This window comes from Neodiprion virginianus, chromosome 6, assembly GCF_021901495.1.
Source record: "Neodiprion virginianus isolate iyNeoVirg1 chromosome 6, iyNeoVirg1.1, whole genome shotgun sequence".
Lineage (NCBI taxonomy): Eukaryota > Metazoa > Arthropoda > Insecta > Hymenoptera > Diprionidae > Neodiprion > Neodiprion virginianus.
Window position 1 is genome coordinate 27522258 of NC_060882.1, and position 13483 is coordinate 27535740.

General features: G+C 44.8%; 1 protein-coding gene across 2 annotated transcripts in view; it reads right to left on the minus strand.

Annotated features, from left to right (window-relative positions):
• Positions 1-286: 286 nt before the first annotated feature.
• The window catches only part of LOC124307914 (Kv channel-interacting protein 1-like), a 103743-nt gene continuing 90546 nt past the window's right edge, over positions 287-13483 (minus strand). For both annotated transcript variants that reach the window (XM_046770096.1, XM_046770094.1), the window contains exons 6-7: positions 5413-5625; positions 287-730 (exon numbers count right to left, since the gene is read on the minus strand). In XM_046770096.1, the coding sequence (XP_046626052.1) occupies positions 620-730; positions 5413-5625 (324 nt within the window). In that variant the 3' untranslated portion in view covers positions 287-619. The remainder of the gene's footprint in view (positions 731-5412; positions 5626-13483) is intronic.

Consider the following 13483-nt stretch of genomic DNA (forward strand, 5'->3'; position numbering starts at 1 on the left):
CACCGTCGTTTTCTCATCAAAACATTCGTGAATACCTTACACCTATATACTCGTATATGTATAACGTGTGCCCGTACCGTGCGTATTATACAGTCACAATACAACCATAATACACCTACAAAACACGTTTCCTGATTCTATATGTATAACATTCACCGTCATCGAAGGAAAAAATCATCCAGAATTCCATCTTGCGCAACTCTCGCGTCTGTAAATTCAAACTCACGCTCCCGGTCCCAAATTTAATATAACATCCAGATCAGAAATCCCCCCCCCCCGACCAACTCACATCAATTAGCTTCGGAATCAACCTTCCTCGATACAGCATTTTTCACTTTCGAAGGAATTTGCGGCCAGGCTCGAATGATTTTAAATCGGACTGTCCGGGGGACGGAGAACGGAAAATCACACCGTTTTTCCCCGTCGCCTCGCGGTCGCTGCACCCTTCCACAGCTCGAACCCGAGGGCCCGAGGACTTCCGGTAATGGGTCACTTCCGCCACGGGCTTGTCCGGCTCCTCGACCGCCTCGGCGAGGCGCAATCGTCGGGCTCGATTCCACGATTCTCGTTGACGGAGCGACGTTCAAGTCCAGGGCGCGTAGCGGGGCCGCACCGAGTGTCAGAAGGCCGTGTCCAGGGCTGCCATGCTCGCCGAAATGTCCGGATCCTCGCGACACGCGTCCAGGAACTCATTAAGCGTCACCACTCCGTCCCTGTTGCCGTCCATTTTCTGAAATACAAACGCGAGGGAGTCGTCAGAATCGCTCATCCTCTCGGACTGACACAAATTTCCCAGAGTTTTATCCCATTCACAGTTTAGATCAATCGAAGTTGCCTTATAATAATTCGAGAGGTCAATCGGTATATGCATCGAAACCGTCGATTAATTGATTAATCGCACAGCGCTAGTTTGCGCAGAGTTTCAGTTCGGTCATTGCTGTGTATGAAATGAATTCAGAACTAAACGGATTCTCTTAGAAGTTCATCGAATGCGTTAGTGTAAATCTTGAAAACACTCAATTCCCGGACAAAATAAATGAAATTGAAGAGAAAGTGCGATCATTCCGAGAAAAGTACGTGAAACTTTGGGGTTTTGTCTCACTAATGACATTCAGGGGTCAATTTGACCGTCTAAATCGGAGTATTGTTATCGGATATCCCAGTTCCTATTGTTGGCTTAGGTATAGTCAACTTTCGGAAATCACCAGGTCGGTGAATATGGTGAATTAATTTAGGAATATACCCACATTAATTTACCAGTTTGTGTGTATAGGTATATTACGACTAGCGATAAGCATCCGATTCCCCGATATGCACTGTCATACTTCAGACATAAATGCAAATGTATAACTACATTATATCCGTATGATAACGCTGCATCCTAGCAGAAGGATAATTGCGGATGTAAAGGACTTTAACGATCATGTAATCAACAAATCGCTACGCGACTTCCTTTCACTCGTTAGATTTTCACCTAACAAGGACGGTATTCGGTCGATTTCTCCGAATTAGACTAGACTAGTAGACTAAAAACTAAGCGACACATATTTTTTCTTATCTGCCATTAAACACTTTAAGGGGATGAAACCACCCTCCAAAGTAAGACGCGTCAAGGGGCAATTTGGTAGTTTCACTGACAAGAACGTAATATTTTTTAACCAGTCAAACTGGAAAAGTTTTTTCACAACGAGAAATGAAACATGTAATTTTCTCAATAAAAAAAAAAAAAAAAAACTACAACAAGCTGCCAAATCGTCCCTTGACATATCTTATTTCACTGAGTGGTTTCATCCACTTGAGATAAAAAAAATACGTGCTGCTTAATTCTTAGTCTACTACAACATGTTACAAAATATCTGGGATGCCTTGCCAGAAGCAAAAACGAATGGATCACAGAGTTTGAAGGATTTCTTCTTTTTATCGAACTGCACGTTGTAGAAGTAGAAAAAAATAGTTGTAATGAATTTTTTTACTGCCAATTCTTCGATCGCAGTTTTTTGTACCACTGCAGACTTCGGACCGTGAACAATAATATTCCTGAATATTCGAGCACAACGTTACAGTTGAAAACGCGTGTCTAGCTCCAGGTTAGAGTTCGAGTTCTAAGTTTGAATCGCTTCTCAGGAACATAATGAAGTTTCAGCGACTATTCAGCCTGTACTACGATCCGTTAATGATTTTCTCGAGTGAATACCTCCACGTTCACTCTTGCGTGAAATTTATACGGAATATTACGAGATAGTAATTAACGCACAGGCATGAGAAATGAAGTAAAAGCAGACTTTGAATATGAGTAGTAGAACAAAGGTCATAGGTGTACGCGTGTGGTTGTTACAATACCCGCAGCTAGAGTTTTCACCGTGTTCAATTTTGGCCCAGCTGGTTATTTCGTCCCCTGCATCGGTCAGTTCGCCTCGGTCGTTTTGTCGCGTAATTAAATTGCGGCCACCTGAAGGGACGGACGAGTTTGCCGCGGAACAAGGGAGATGCGGATAATTTAAATTAAACCGAGGTCGCCACCACGGCCTATATTTAGATGCATTTCAACGTTGAACCGCTGATGACCCTTGGGCGTGTCTTCATCAGGAGTCAGGCAACAGTCGAAAGCCTGAAGATGTTAGGGAATCTGAAATTGAGTGCACCGAGTTCAGGCTAAACTTCATCAGAACTCGATGATATTACCTGTGACATCCTGGATATTACAGTCAACCCAAATTTGGAAGCACAAGGAAATTCCAAAGTTTGTATTTGTCTGGAATTTAAAGTCGACCGAGGGCATTTTTCACCCCGGTCCATCGCGTCCGATGAAATCCTGTCGGGGTTTTCGAGGCGGCAGATTTTCCCGAGTAATTAGCAACCCTGTTGCAAGCAAAGCTTCTAGCTCGTCAAACATAATTAGGGAAAGCAGGTCCGCTAATGCATCTTCGGCTCTTCGCCGTTACTCCGTGGAACTTGATGACGCTCGAAGCACGCGTTAGTTCGTCTTTTTAAAAATGTGTCAGACAGCGAGGCTGTTTCTTTTCCATTACGTTATTACGTCATTACTTGTCGAACGCTAAAATTTATGAACCAACGTCCTTATTTCCATATCGAATTTTACCACCTTCTGGATGCCAATTTTATCTTCAGGGAACCGCGACACTCCCCGCTTCTCTCAAACTCTTTTTAGGAGTCGGTGGGACCCTTAAAACTTTTCAATTGCATACGCATCAAATGATATTCAGGTTTTTTTTTTATAGAACGTCGTACGACGCGTCCCAAGAGAAACGAAACTTGATCAGTCCATTCAATTTAAATCCACTTATGCAAATTTCCGGGTCCGTTGGAGGTTACTCTTCCAGGTTGACTAAATGAAATAAAAGTGAGTTCGAAAGTTTAAATATTCTATGGAGTAGGTAATTGCTTGTAATGATTCGTAATGTCGCATCTGACACTTTGGGATTTGTAAACCTACGAAAATATTGTGCAGATGAACAGCTGATCATTGCATGGTAACTTGACCCCCTGCGGGATAAAAACAACTGTCCGTCTGCTTATCTTGTCAGCGGGACTTTTTTGGGGGTAAAGATCCATATCACGAAAGCTGTGAAATTAAAGCACCGGGTTATTCGATTCCTAGCAATAGCTTCACTCCGACAGAACGTCTAAATGCGAAAGGTTGAGTCGTTTCAGAAATCTTTCCGCACACGTGATTCGGCTTGAAAAGACTGGCTGATGGGTGTAATAAAATCGCATTATCGAGAGCTTTTCTCTGGGCACTTCAGCCTCCGAAGATCGCTTTTCCTTACTCCATGCTTATCCGAAAATTCTAACGAACGATCATGCCGTTATACATAAATTACATTAAAATAATGACAAAACTTCTCGATATATTTTATTTTCAATGAAAATCTTAGCGCTTAGTTGCCTTTTTCCATACTTACATATATGAGGATTAATCTCGAGACCTTCGGCTTTTCCCGCGATCCTGCGGGGTTGAGTGTCGCCCTTTAAGTGACGGAGGTGGAAAGATTTATGGATCGCGATTCTCCGGCTGGCGGATATGGAAAGAAGACATGTGCATGTGCTAGAGCTGGGTTCTTTCACCCAGATGCGGGGGCGGCTTGATCGATGGCTGCGGTGTAGCGAGTCGAGCCAGTTAATTCCGTCATGGACTGGCTAACTAGCTGCAAATACTCGCATAATCACCGCGCTCATGGAAGAGAGACACACTAGACTCGTTTCTAATTGTCGAGACCAAGGTTCGCTGCCGGGATAAAACACGCGCCGCAAACTTCCAAGCACCGTTCTATCCTCCTCCCCCGGAACGCTAATTGGCCAACCTTGCCGAAGGCTACCCTTAACCGATTGACTCGCCCTCGTTTCACCCTGTGGTTTCTACAACATTGAGATGCGGAAAGCGTGTCTTTGTTATTACCTCATTTCAAGAGCTTGTATCATCCCCGCAAGGTTTCAACATTCGGGTGAACGGCTGAGTCGAAAATCAACCGAACGGATCTGACACCCTTTCGGAACATGCTTCTATCCTTGACCGTTGATCATCGCGGTATCGACGTTTCTCTACCTACTGAGGATAAGACGAAGAAGTTTGGTGTGATTGAAAAAGTACGAATAACTCGACTAGGTGATGAGAAGGCGAGTGATGTAAGGAGACGGTGGAAACCGGAGATTTAAAAGTTGAGCGTCTGGAGGAGAAGTGTACCGCTGGTACCTCGAGTTAAAGTAATTTATATACCGGGGCGACGAGAATCCATTTCCTGTAACCGGCTCCCCCTCCCTCCCATACAACGAAACCTATTTCGACGGTATCGTTTTAGTCCTGTTGGCCAAGCCTCGTGAGGAGAGGATAGAAAGAGAGACGCTGCGGGTCCGTCTGGTTTCATCTCGCCACCGAAACACGACGGAAGGATATGGCCGGCGTGTTTGTTTGGCAGAGTAAACCGCTCTACTTATCCAAAGCAAACACCGCGTTGTTCTGTCCCTCGGTATCCCGGAACCCGCAGCGGGTTCCGGGCGAAAGAAAACGGTGAATAAATACACAGCTATGTAAAACCAGTATCAATTCACGGAATAATCTCTTTTTTCACACCCATCCTGCAGCTCGGACCTGCGAACTGTTAGACCGAAAATGCGAGCTTGTGGATCGGCTGAAAAAGCTTTTTCAAGAACTTTGAACATCACTCTCACCACAGGGACCGATGACATCAGGGTGCGGGATATTTTCCGCATTGCGGGATTCTCCTAGCTCTCTTACGCGGCATCAAAATTTGTCTTCCACCTTTTTGACGTCTGTCTTTTTTCGAGCTTTTGTCGTGTGCATGTAACTCGGTGATTTATGAATATACTTGTACAAATGAATCGCGAGATGGGGCGGAACTCGTATCATGAGCCAAGAGCGGAGATAAATCATACCTGGAACATCCGGTCAACCTTGTCTCGTATTCCATCGTGATCCAGGTTCGGGTCGGCGAATTTTCCCATCAGATCGTAAACTGCTGTGACGATGTCAGTCATCTCGTCCCGCGTTATGCAGCCGTCACCGTTTATGTCGTAGAGCGAGAACGTCCAGCGAAGTTTTTCGTCCATCGAACCCCTCGACAGTATGCTCAGACCGGTGACAAAGTCCTGCGTGTGTACAAGGTGGAACAATTTAATCACGTTTCAGAGCTAAGTGGGAAAAAGGGTGTATAAAAATGGCTGAGAAAGTGAGAAAGATGGAAACAAACAACGGTTCTCGGCGCAATGAATAAAGAAATTTGGAATCTCCGTGTCTATGGGGTTTTAATCCAAAGCATGATTAATGAATAGAATACTAGGAGTTATCATCCTGACAATTAGGATCAGACATTTTCAATCCAATCGTAAGTCAAACCAAAGAATTAACTTGCACAGTCCGCGTCTAATCGGTGATCCAATTTCCTTAAAGATTTTCAAAAGAATAGTAAATTAGCAGTTAAAAGCTCGTCCTTACTAAGACTAGTCAGCTGCATGCGTATGTATACATAATCTGGACCCACAACACGATCCCGGGTAAATCATCGGCGAAACCCTTGGTTTTACGGGCACATATAGCGAATTAGTAAGGATTATCGCTATGCTCCGGGTAATGAGCGGTGGGTAATCTAATCTAGTTAGGTGATTACAGCTTCGTAGATCGAGGTGGGAGGCGGCGAAGGTGACTAGTAACGAGTGAGTGAGTGAGCGAGCGAATTTGAGCTTGAGCTTTCACTGGGTGTCTGCCTCGCCGACACGCAAAGTTTGAAAACCGCGGCTTCGCGTGACGCGATGCGGTTCTAAGCACGCCGAGAGAATTAGTCGAAACAATCAGGCCCGAACGGCCACGTTGGCACTAATTCATGCCGAATGGAAGACACTTTTCAACAGCATATTTATACGTGTTTGTACCCTCGTCACGACAGGCGTTGAAGCTTGGTTAAAAGTCTTAAGCCCAAGTAAATTGCACAGTGCATAAAAGATACAAGAACGTGCGCGCGAAATATTCAGGACTTCGTCTCGTGTCTGGTCCTTATTTAGAATACGTGTCCTCGATTTTAATGCAAAAGAATTCCGCGCCTGTCTCGGAAGCCGTTTCGAGACCTTCGGAGCTGTTTTATTTCACAGCCACTAACAAGCGCGAGGGATGATTTTCCGAGTAAAATATATTCCGAAGAGATATTACTTGTGCTCTGGACTAGTTGCAATACGGGGTAAAATAATAATTAAAAAAAAAAAAAAAAAGAAACAAACTGTTTATAATTTTGTATTCGTTGTTTTTACTGTCAGCGCGACGGTAATGCTAGGTCTAAATTCAAATTGAAATTCGCGGCGTTCGCGTCACTGTCTCAGCGTGGCGTGACGTTGAAATATCTCGAAATTGTGAGAACTGTTGCAGGTTACGATGCCAGGAGACCCTTGTTCCGCGGAATGAATCGTCCAATCTTAAGAGAATCACCGCTGTTCGAGATAATTGATTCTCTCACGCTCATTCAGCTTCCTCGACGCACTTTGCGCGCGATCCGAACGACCCCCTTCGCTGCAGTGTATTATACTATTAATTTTCTTACTCCCTTTCCCTTCCGCCGTTCATTCCCCCTGCTCCTCCCCCTCTGCTTTTCCTCCTCGCCCTATATTTTCCTGACGGTTCGGCGCGATTCGGTTTCACGGTTCGATTTTGCACGTGCGATTTGATCGGGGGTTGAAAGCACCGATGCGGATTGCCGCGCTTGCGTTCGATATAGGCGCAAGGGGTTGCGGCGATATACGCACGGAAATGGTCCAGAAGCAGTGGAAACAAAACAAGACCGTAACTGAAGGTAATAACTCCGAGTACGTCGAGCGACGAACGACGGACGAGAGGAACGAGATCGATATCGCGATCCCCATGGCAACGACTTCTGTCAGTTCGAGTACTTTTCTCCAAGCTTTAACCGTGAATACACATCGTGAATATACCGATACTTGCATTATGTATCCGTCCCTCACCGCCAGCAGATAGACGTCAGCCGGTGCTACGTTTATTACTTCGTCGCACGTTTACGCATTTTCACTTTCGCTCGCTACGATCGTTATCCGTTTATTCTCAGACAAACTGGAACTTGGCCGAAATTAATAGAGCGGTTGCAAAGTCCACCCCAACACTCTTACCTCCATACTGTTCGAGCGGGGCACGTCATTTAATTTTATTCAAATTTCCCTTTTCCTCTACTCCGAATGCCTGAAACGTTTCACAGGCAGATAGCTGGCGATCGGTACTTCCCGCCAAAGTTACCGCTCATGACTGTCTTACAATCGAGTCAGTATGAGAGGAAGCGGTTACTTTGTACTAACTTTACCGCGGTGGATTTGAGCGGTGAAAAACCGGTCGTTATCTAATTTTCGAAGAAAAAATAACTCGCGATTATTCGGGCAGATGCGAATGAAAGAATTCTTGATATCAAATTTTGCAAGTGAACAACGATGCGATTGAAACGGGTTTTCGATAGTTGACAAAAGCCGTTCGAAGCAAACAATGCGACATCCTGGCAACTCGGATTCAAGGTAAAACGATTTCGGTGTTCATGAATTATTTTCTTTTTCCCTTCACGTGTTTTTCTATCAAGTCACGCTGGAAGCTTGGCCCTTTTTCTTTCATCCTGGGAATCCTTTCAGACCGGGAAACTTCTTTCACAGGAGTCGAAGCTTTGACACGCGTGGTTGTCTTATTTTGTTTTCATACACATTCACGTCCACGTTATGATGTTTGTTTGCCAATTTTCATTCGCATATTTATTCTTCTTCTTATTCCATTTCGTCTTTTTTAGCTCGCACTCCGAAGCTCGTATATTTCCGTACGCCTTTCAACTTCTCGCAAAGATTCGCAATGCAGGCAGCGGATCTCTTCTCTCAACTGTTTTATGTACCCATCTCTAACACAGTCGATTGACTTGGCAAGGACTTCCTCTGAACTGAGTCTACTCGTCGACACCTCCTTGGATTCAACTCACAGTTTCGGTATAACTATGCAGTGAGGTGGGTAAAGTACGCGAGTTGTGTAACGGTGTCTATATAAGGGTATACATATAGTGTAACCTAGGGTAAATGGCCTTGAGAAACTTATTGCCGTACTCATTTTCTCGGTAACTACTCGTTCAATCTCTCCTCCCGTCTGATTTATGGCCGGCGCTGAAGTGAGCTTTTGACGCGAGGTTGTAATTTTTGAAGTAAGGGAAAAAAGCTCTCCAAAGTTGTAGCAAAAATTGTAGGAAATCAAACAGGAGCAGAGCTGTGGAAAGGTGGGGAAAAAACTGTCATTTATCCGTCCCGGCTCGAGGATGTCGAGCCTCCTGAAATAAAAAAGCTCGATCCTTAATCATCATAAAATATGGTCTCCGATTTATGGTGTCGCCGTCGCGATTCTTCCGCGAGGATTAAGCCCAAGAAGACTAGAAAAGCGAATCCTTGGAAAAATGGCCCGAGTTCTGCCCGAGTACAATATACGAGGGAGTGACCACCGCATCACCCTCGAACCGGCGAGGGAGACAATTTCATTTTTGCGTCATAAATCCCGGCGAGGAAGCTCTCGGGTCTGTCGGATGAGCGGGCAAAATAATTGCGGAGAAAATTACAGGGTAGAGTGAACAGTGAGAGGATTTTCAAGAAAAACGAGAAGTATCAAAAATGGGACTCCGAGTGGTCTTCGAATGCAGCCAGCGGGGAGACGCTCGATGCTTCGGTACAGGACCCTAATTATAGAAAACTTATCATTGTTGTAATAACATAAGATTGTTCGTTATTGTTATAATCAACGCTACCGCTGTTACTCATCTATTTCCTTGGCAAAATTAATTTTTCTTGCCGTGGTAACGGAATGTCACGCAAGTTTTCAAATAATAAAGTGGAAGGAGAAAGTTGGAGAAAGCGAGGGTGGGATTGTTTCGGAATAGCTGACGGGAAGCCTCGGCCTCTTGTATAAATTTTCGCTGAACAGTAAATCCGCGACATACGTCCTTACCCGACGTCTGTACTTAATCTTGCTTAACATCCGGAGGATCCGAACTCCGGCCCTTCCTGCCACAATTCTAGGCTCCTTCGAGCACTTGATCTCGCACCCCTTTCTGGCTTCTCACCACCAGCGAGAGTCTAGAGGTGAGCCGATGTTACTAGCACGAGTCCGTCAGCCCGCGTTTTGCTATGCGTCTTATTACCCAAGGTAAGGTGGCCAAGAAGGCAGACGCCTTGTACTTGCTGGGACGCCGTTACCCGTTTGTCCGTTTCTCGTACCGGGGCTCGTATAAATTTATGTGCGCTTCGTATTCCCGAGGGAAATCGGATTAAGATATTTTATCAAATTTTTTTCCCAAGAGTAAAAGGTTGTAGGTACATAAGTCGCGAGGCGTAAGGCCGGCTTTTTTCTTTCGGAGAATCTTTTTCTTCTTCATTGTTTTTCTTTTTCTTTTTCTTGTTATTTTTTTTATTTTTTTTTGTCTTGGCAGACCGGCGTAGCTGCTCGGATAACGAATCTTGAAGGATATAATGCCCGGAATGATAAAAGATTTCCATTATTTCTTCACGTACCCACTTGTCGTTCCCGATTTTTCATTGTCTTCAAAATTCCGACGAAAAACTCATTAGCCTTTACAAGAAGCGGAACATCTGCTGATGTAACAAGTTTCCGCAGTGCGTATGGGGCGGTGGTGCCAAAGTTATGAAATTTTTTACCGAGCTTATAACAAAGCTTTTTTTCACAATTGACGAGCTCGTGAAATATTCAGCAATCCCTGAACCGTTGAAAATCGTAAATTATTTCCGCTCATCCCTCTCCCCCCCCCCCCCCCCCCCCACATAATTCGAATACTTAGACAACGATTTACGATGCTCCCGTAAAATTTTTTTCGTACGTACCTTTGCGAGAAAAAAATACGTCCGCTGCATCGAAACGGTGGGATCGATCGCTCCCGTTTCACGCTGATAGAGTTCGACGGACGGTTAATTCTTGATGAGAGGCTTTGAAATTAGAGCGAAAAAACAACGAACGATAAAATATAAAGCCGGAGGTCCTCGGGGGTTGAAACTACCCCCGATGACTAGGCTAGCCAAAGCCACCGCAACGGCGTGTGTGCTCAGGTAACACGACGGGGTGCCACAAACCGCAGCCGCAATCTTTCCCTACGGTAATCGCCGCTCTAAACTTGCAGTGGTTAAAGCCTTCTCTCATGTAAAAGCAGTCCGGGTCTGTACGCCAGCACGTGCTTGTTCGAAGACTGGAACGGATTCAAGGCGAAAGGAGAAAAGAGTTGAGTAACAATTCCTGGAGCAGTGACCTGTGTGTAAAGCAGTAGCAGTTATCCTTCATCTTTAAGATTTCATAGCGAAAATCCCAGGTCAAAGTGATCGCTGTCTATGAGGCTGATTACACGCGAAAGGGTTCGGGAGCTAATATTTAAAGATAGTTGTACGTCACTAAGATATCGGCGAATATACAAAATATTGGAATTATGAACTAGAGCTTAGATATCAGTAGAGCTTAGATTCGATTCATTTTATTTGATGATGATTCGATTCATTGACAAGATTTATCGTTTCTATAAATTCACTGAAACGTTTTTTTGTCATCGATGAGTTGATGTTGTTGAATGTCAAATATGGTAACATTGCACCGATAACGATTGTGCTCAACAAATCGCAACAATGAATTTACTACTGAAAAAAACGAAAATATATAATATTCCAACGACTTTGTTATAGAAACAGATATTCTTAGTAAAATGAGCCATCGTTGGGTAAAATCCAGCAAATGTACCAGGCTTTGACAATTTGGATTGGATTTGAAATGAAGTATAGATATCCAAGCTTTTATTTACAACCCCACTATTTTCTATCTCAGTATTTTCAAAGAGATCGTCGTAGCTTACGAACGTAATAAATTGATAAAAATCCATTGCACGACTATCTCTTAATAGAATTAATAAAAAGTATCGGTTTTCGGCAAACCAGCTTCGCTGAGAATGAAATATTTTTCGATAAAACAATTTTCAATCAGGTCGTGAAGAATTGACTTTTTTATCACGATCCTATTTTCACAGACCAAATTCGGCGCCCAACTAATGGCGCGACAATTCGGCCTGGGGATAGTTCACCGACGGATAAAGCGCACGCAGCAAAGTCCCCCCATCCGTTTGATTTGGATTAGAGAGAAGTCGGGATCGACGAGTTGAAATCCCGGTCGTAATTCGGGTGTTCAATTGCGGGTGGAGCGAGGTTTCGACCATGTCCATTGCCGAGCTCAGGCCCTCCCGACTCCGCGTAAAATCCGGATGTTTGGTTTGATCACGTTGTAGATTGCGGTGGAGGGTGAAAGAGAGAGATGCCTGCCACCCTCCAGCTGCTTGTCACACCCGCAGACCCAGGCGTGACCGATTAGCCGTCAAGCAGTGGTCGAAAGTTGAGGGGTTTGCTCCGAGAGAGGATCACGGGGGTCAAACTTTGACCCATTTCCTGCGTCATTTGCGGCCGGAGGAATTACCGATAGGCTTAAGACGGATATGCGTCGACCTTCGAAGATGGGAGACACTGATCGAGCCGCCTGGGAATCTTCCGCCGAAATTCGTGATAGAAATTGACGACGATCACTGTACAGAAATAGCAAATTGATAATGGTTCACGAAAAGACTTTGGCGCTTTCACTTTGCGGATAGACTTTAGGACGTTCCTATATATGGTCCTCGGTACGAAGACAGAATATTCCAAGTCCATCCTTGGTTGGATTGCGTTAGTTCCGCCCGGACAAAGGGGGCGGAAAAAACGGGATCAGGCTTCTTCTTATGGAAGACCTGTCGAGGGGCACCGAACTGATAACTTTGGGTTTGAAATTGTTCGTGCGAGCGAGCGACATTGGCTTGGGTCTGTGGGGGAGGAACTTTGACGCTGAACGACCCTGTCCCTTATTCACCCCCGGTCGGTATTCCCGAGGCAAATTATTCCGCAGTAGGCAATCCGACGGTCGCGTTTGCTGCCCGGGTCAAGCCGGGTGAACCAACTACACGAAAAGGCTCTCAGGTCTCGGCCGACGATGCAACGTAGGATGATGCTCCACAGGTATCCGAGTAACTCGTTCCCCAAGAATACCGCATTCCCGTTCCAATTTCACCCTCCGTTTTCGAGCCAAAGTGCAGCCCGCTCGGCTCTCCTCATTTGACTTCTAAAATTAGGGTGACGAGCGAACCGGTTGCTCTCCGAGTTCCTGGACGTTCGTTGCGAGCTTATCCTGGCGAGTGTTTTCCCTGCTGACTGTGCGAATTGCGAACGGTTTTGTGACTTCTTCTTCGGGGATAAGAGCAGCGGAACATGAGGGAAAGCTCGGAGCTTCTCTGTTTATCCCGGCGTCAATATATAAGCCAGTCTTTATTCGAGGAGATTTTACTCGGACTTTGGGCTCTTTGTTATTTATACCGCGTCGTTGGAGCGTGGCTCGAATGGCGGAAGGGCGATATGTATATACGGGTTTCCCAATTTCGACGCTGGTCCTTGGGTAAAGGGTGGGCGGGAAATTCGGGGTTTGCACCCTTGTGGATATATAATTTGGCGTGTTCCTATACCGAAGAAAAATATAGTCATTTTGTCAGATTATGAGTATCTCGGGAGTTGGGAGGTATAAATTCGCAAAAATTATGCTTATCTCGATTCGACAGAATATTAAAGCTTTTGAGGTTTCTTCATTCTGAAAACATTTCCCGTTGATGGTTTAACTGCGCGAAAATGTCAAAGAACTGACGTTTCATTACGGATGTAACAACGGTAAAACAAATTGCAAACATTCGTCTAGATTATACCAAAGAAAAAAACAACTTTTGCAATTGCACGTGTTAATTTTAAATACAATTTTCAGCACGTGTATCGTAGACTCAATAATTGTAGGTTCGTTTTGTTACCGAGTCAATTATTCTGAACTGATACAATTATCGTGACGTATATCTGAATTATTTAGCGACGAATTCCGGTCAGTGGT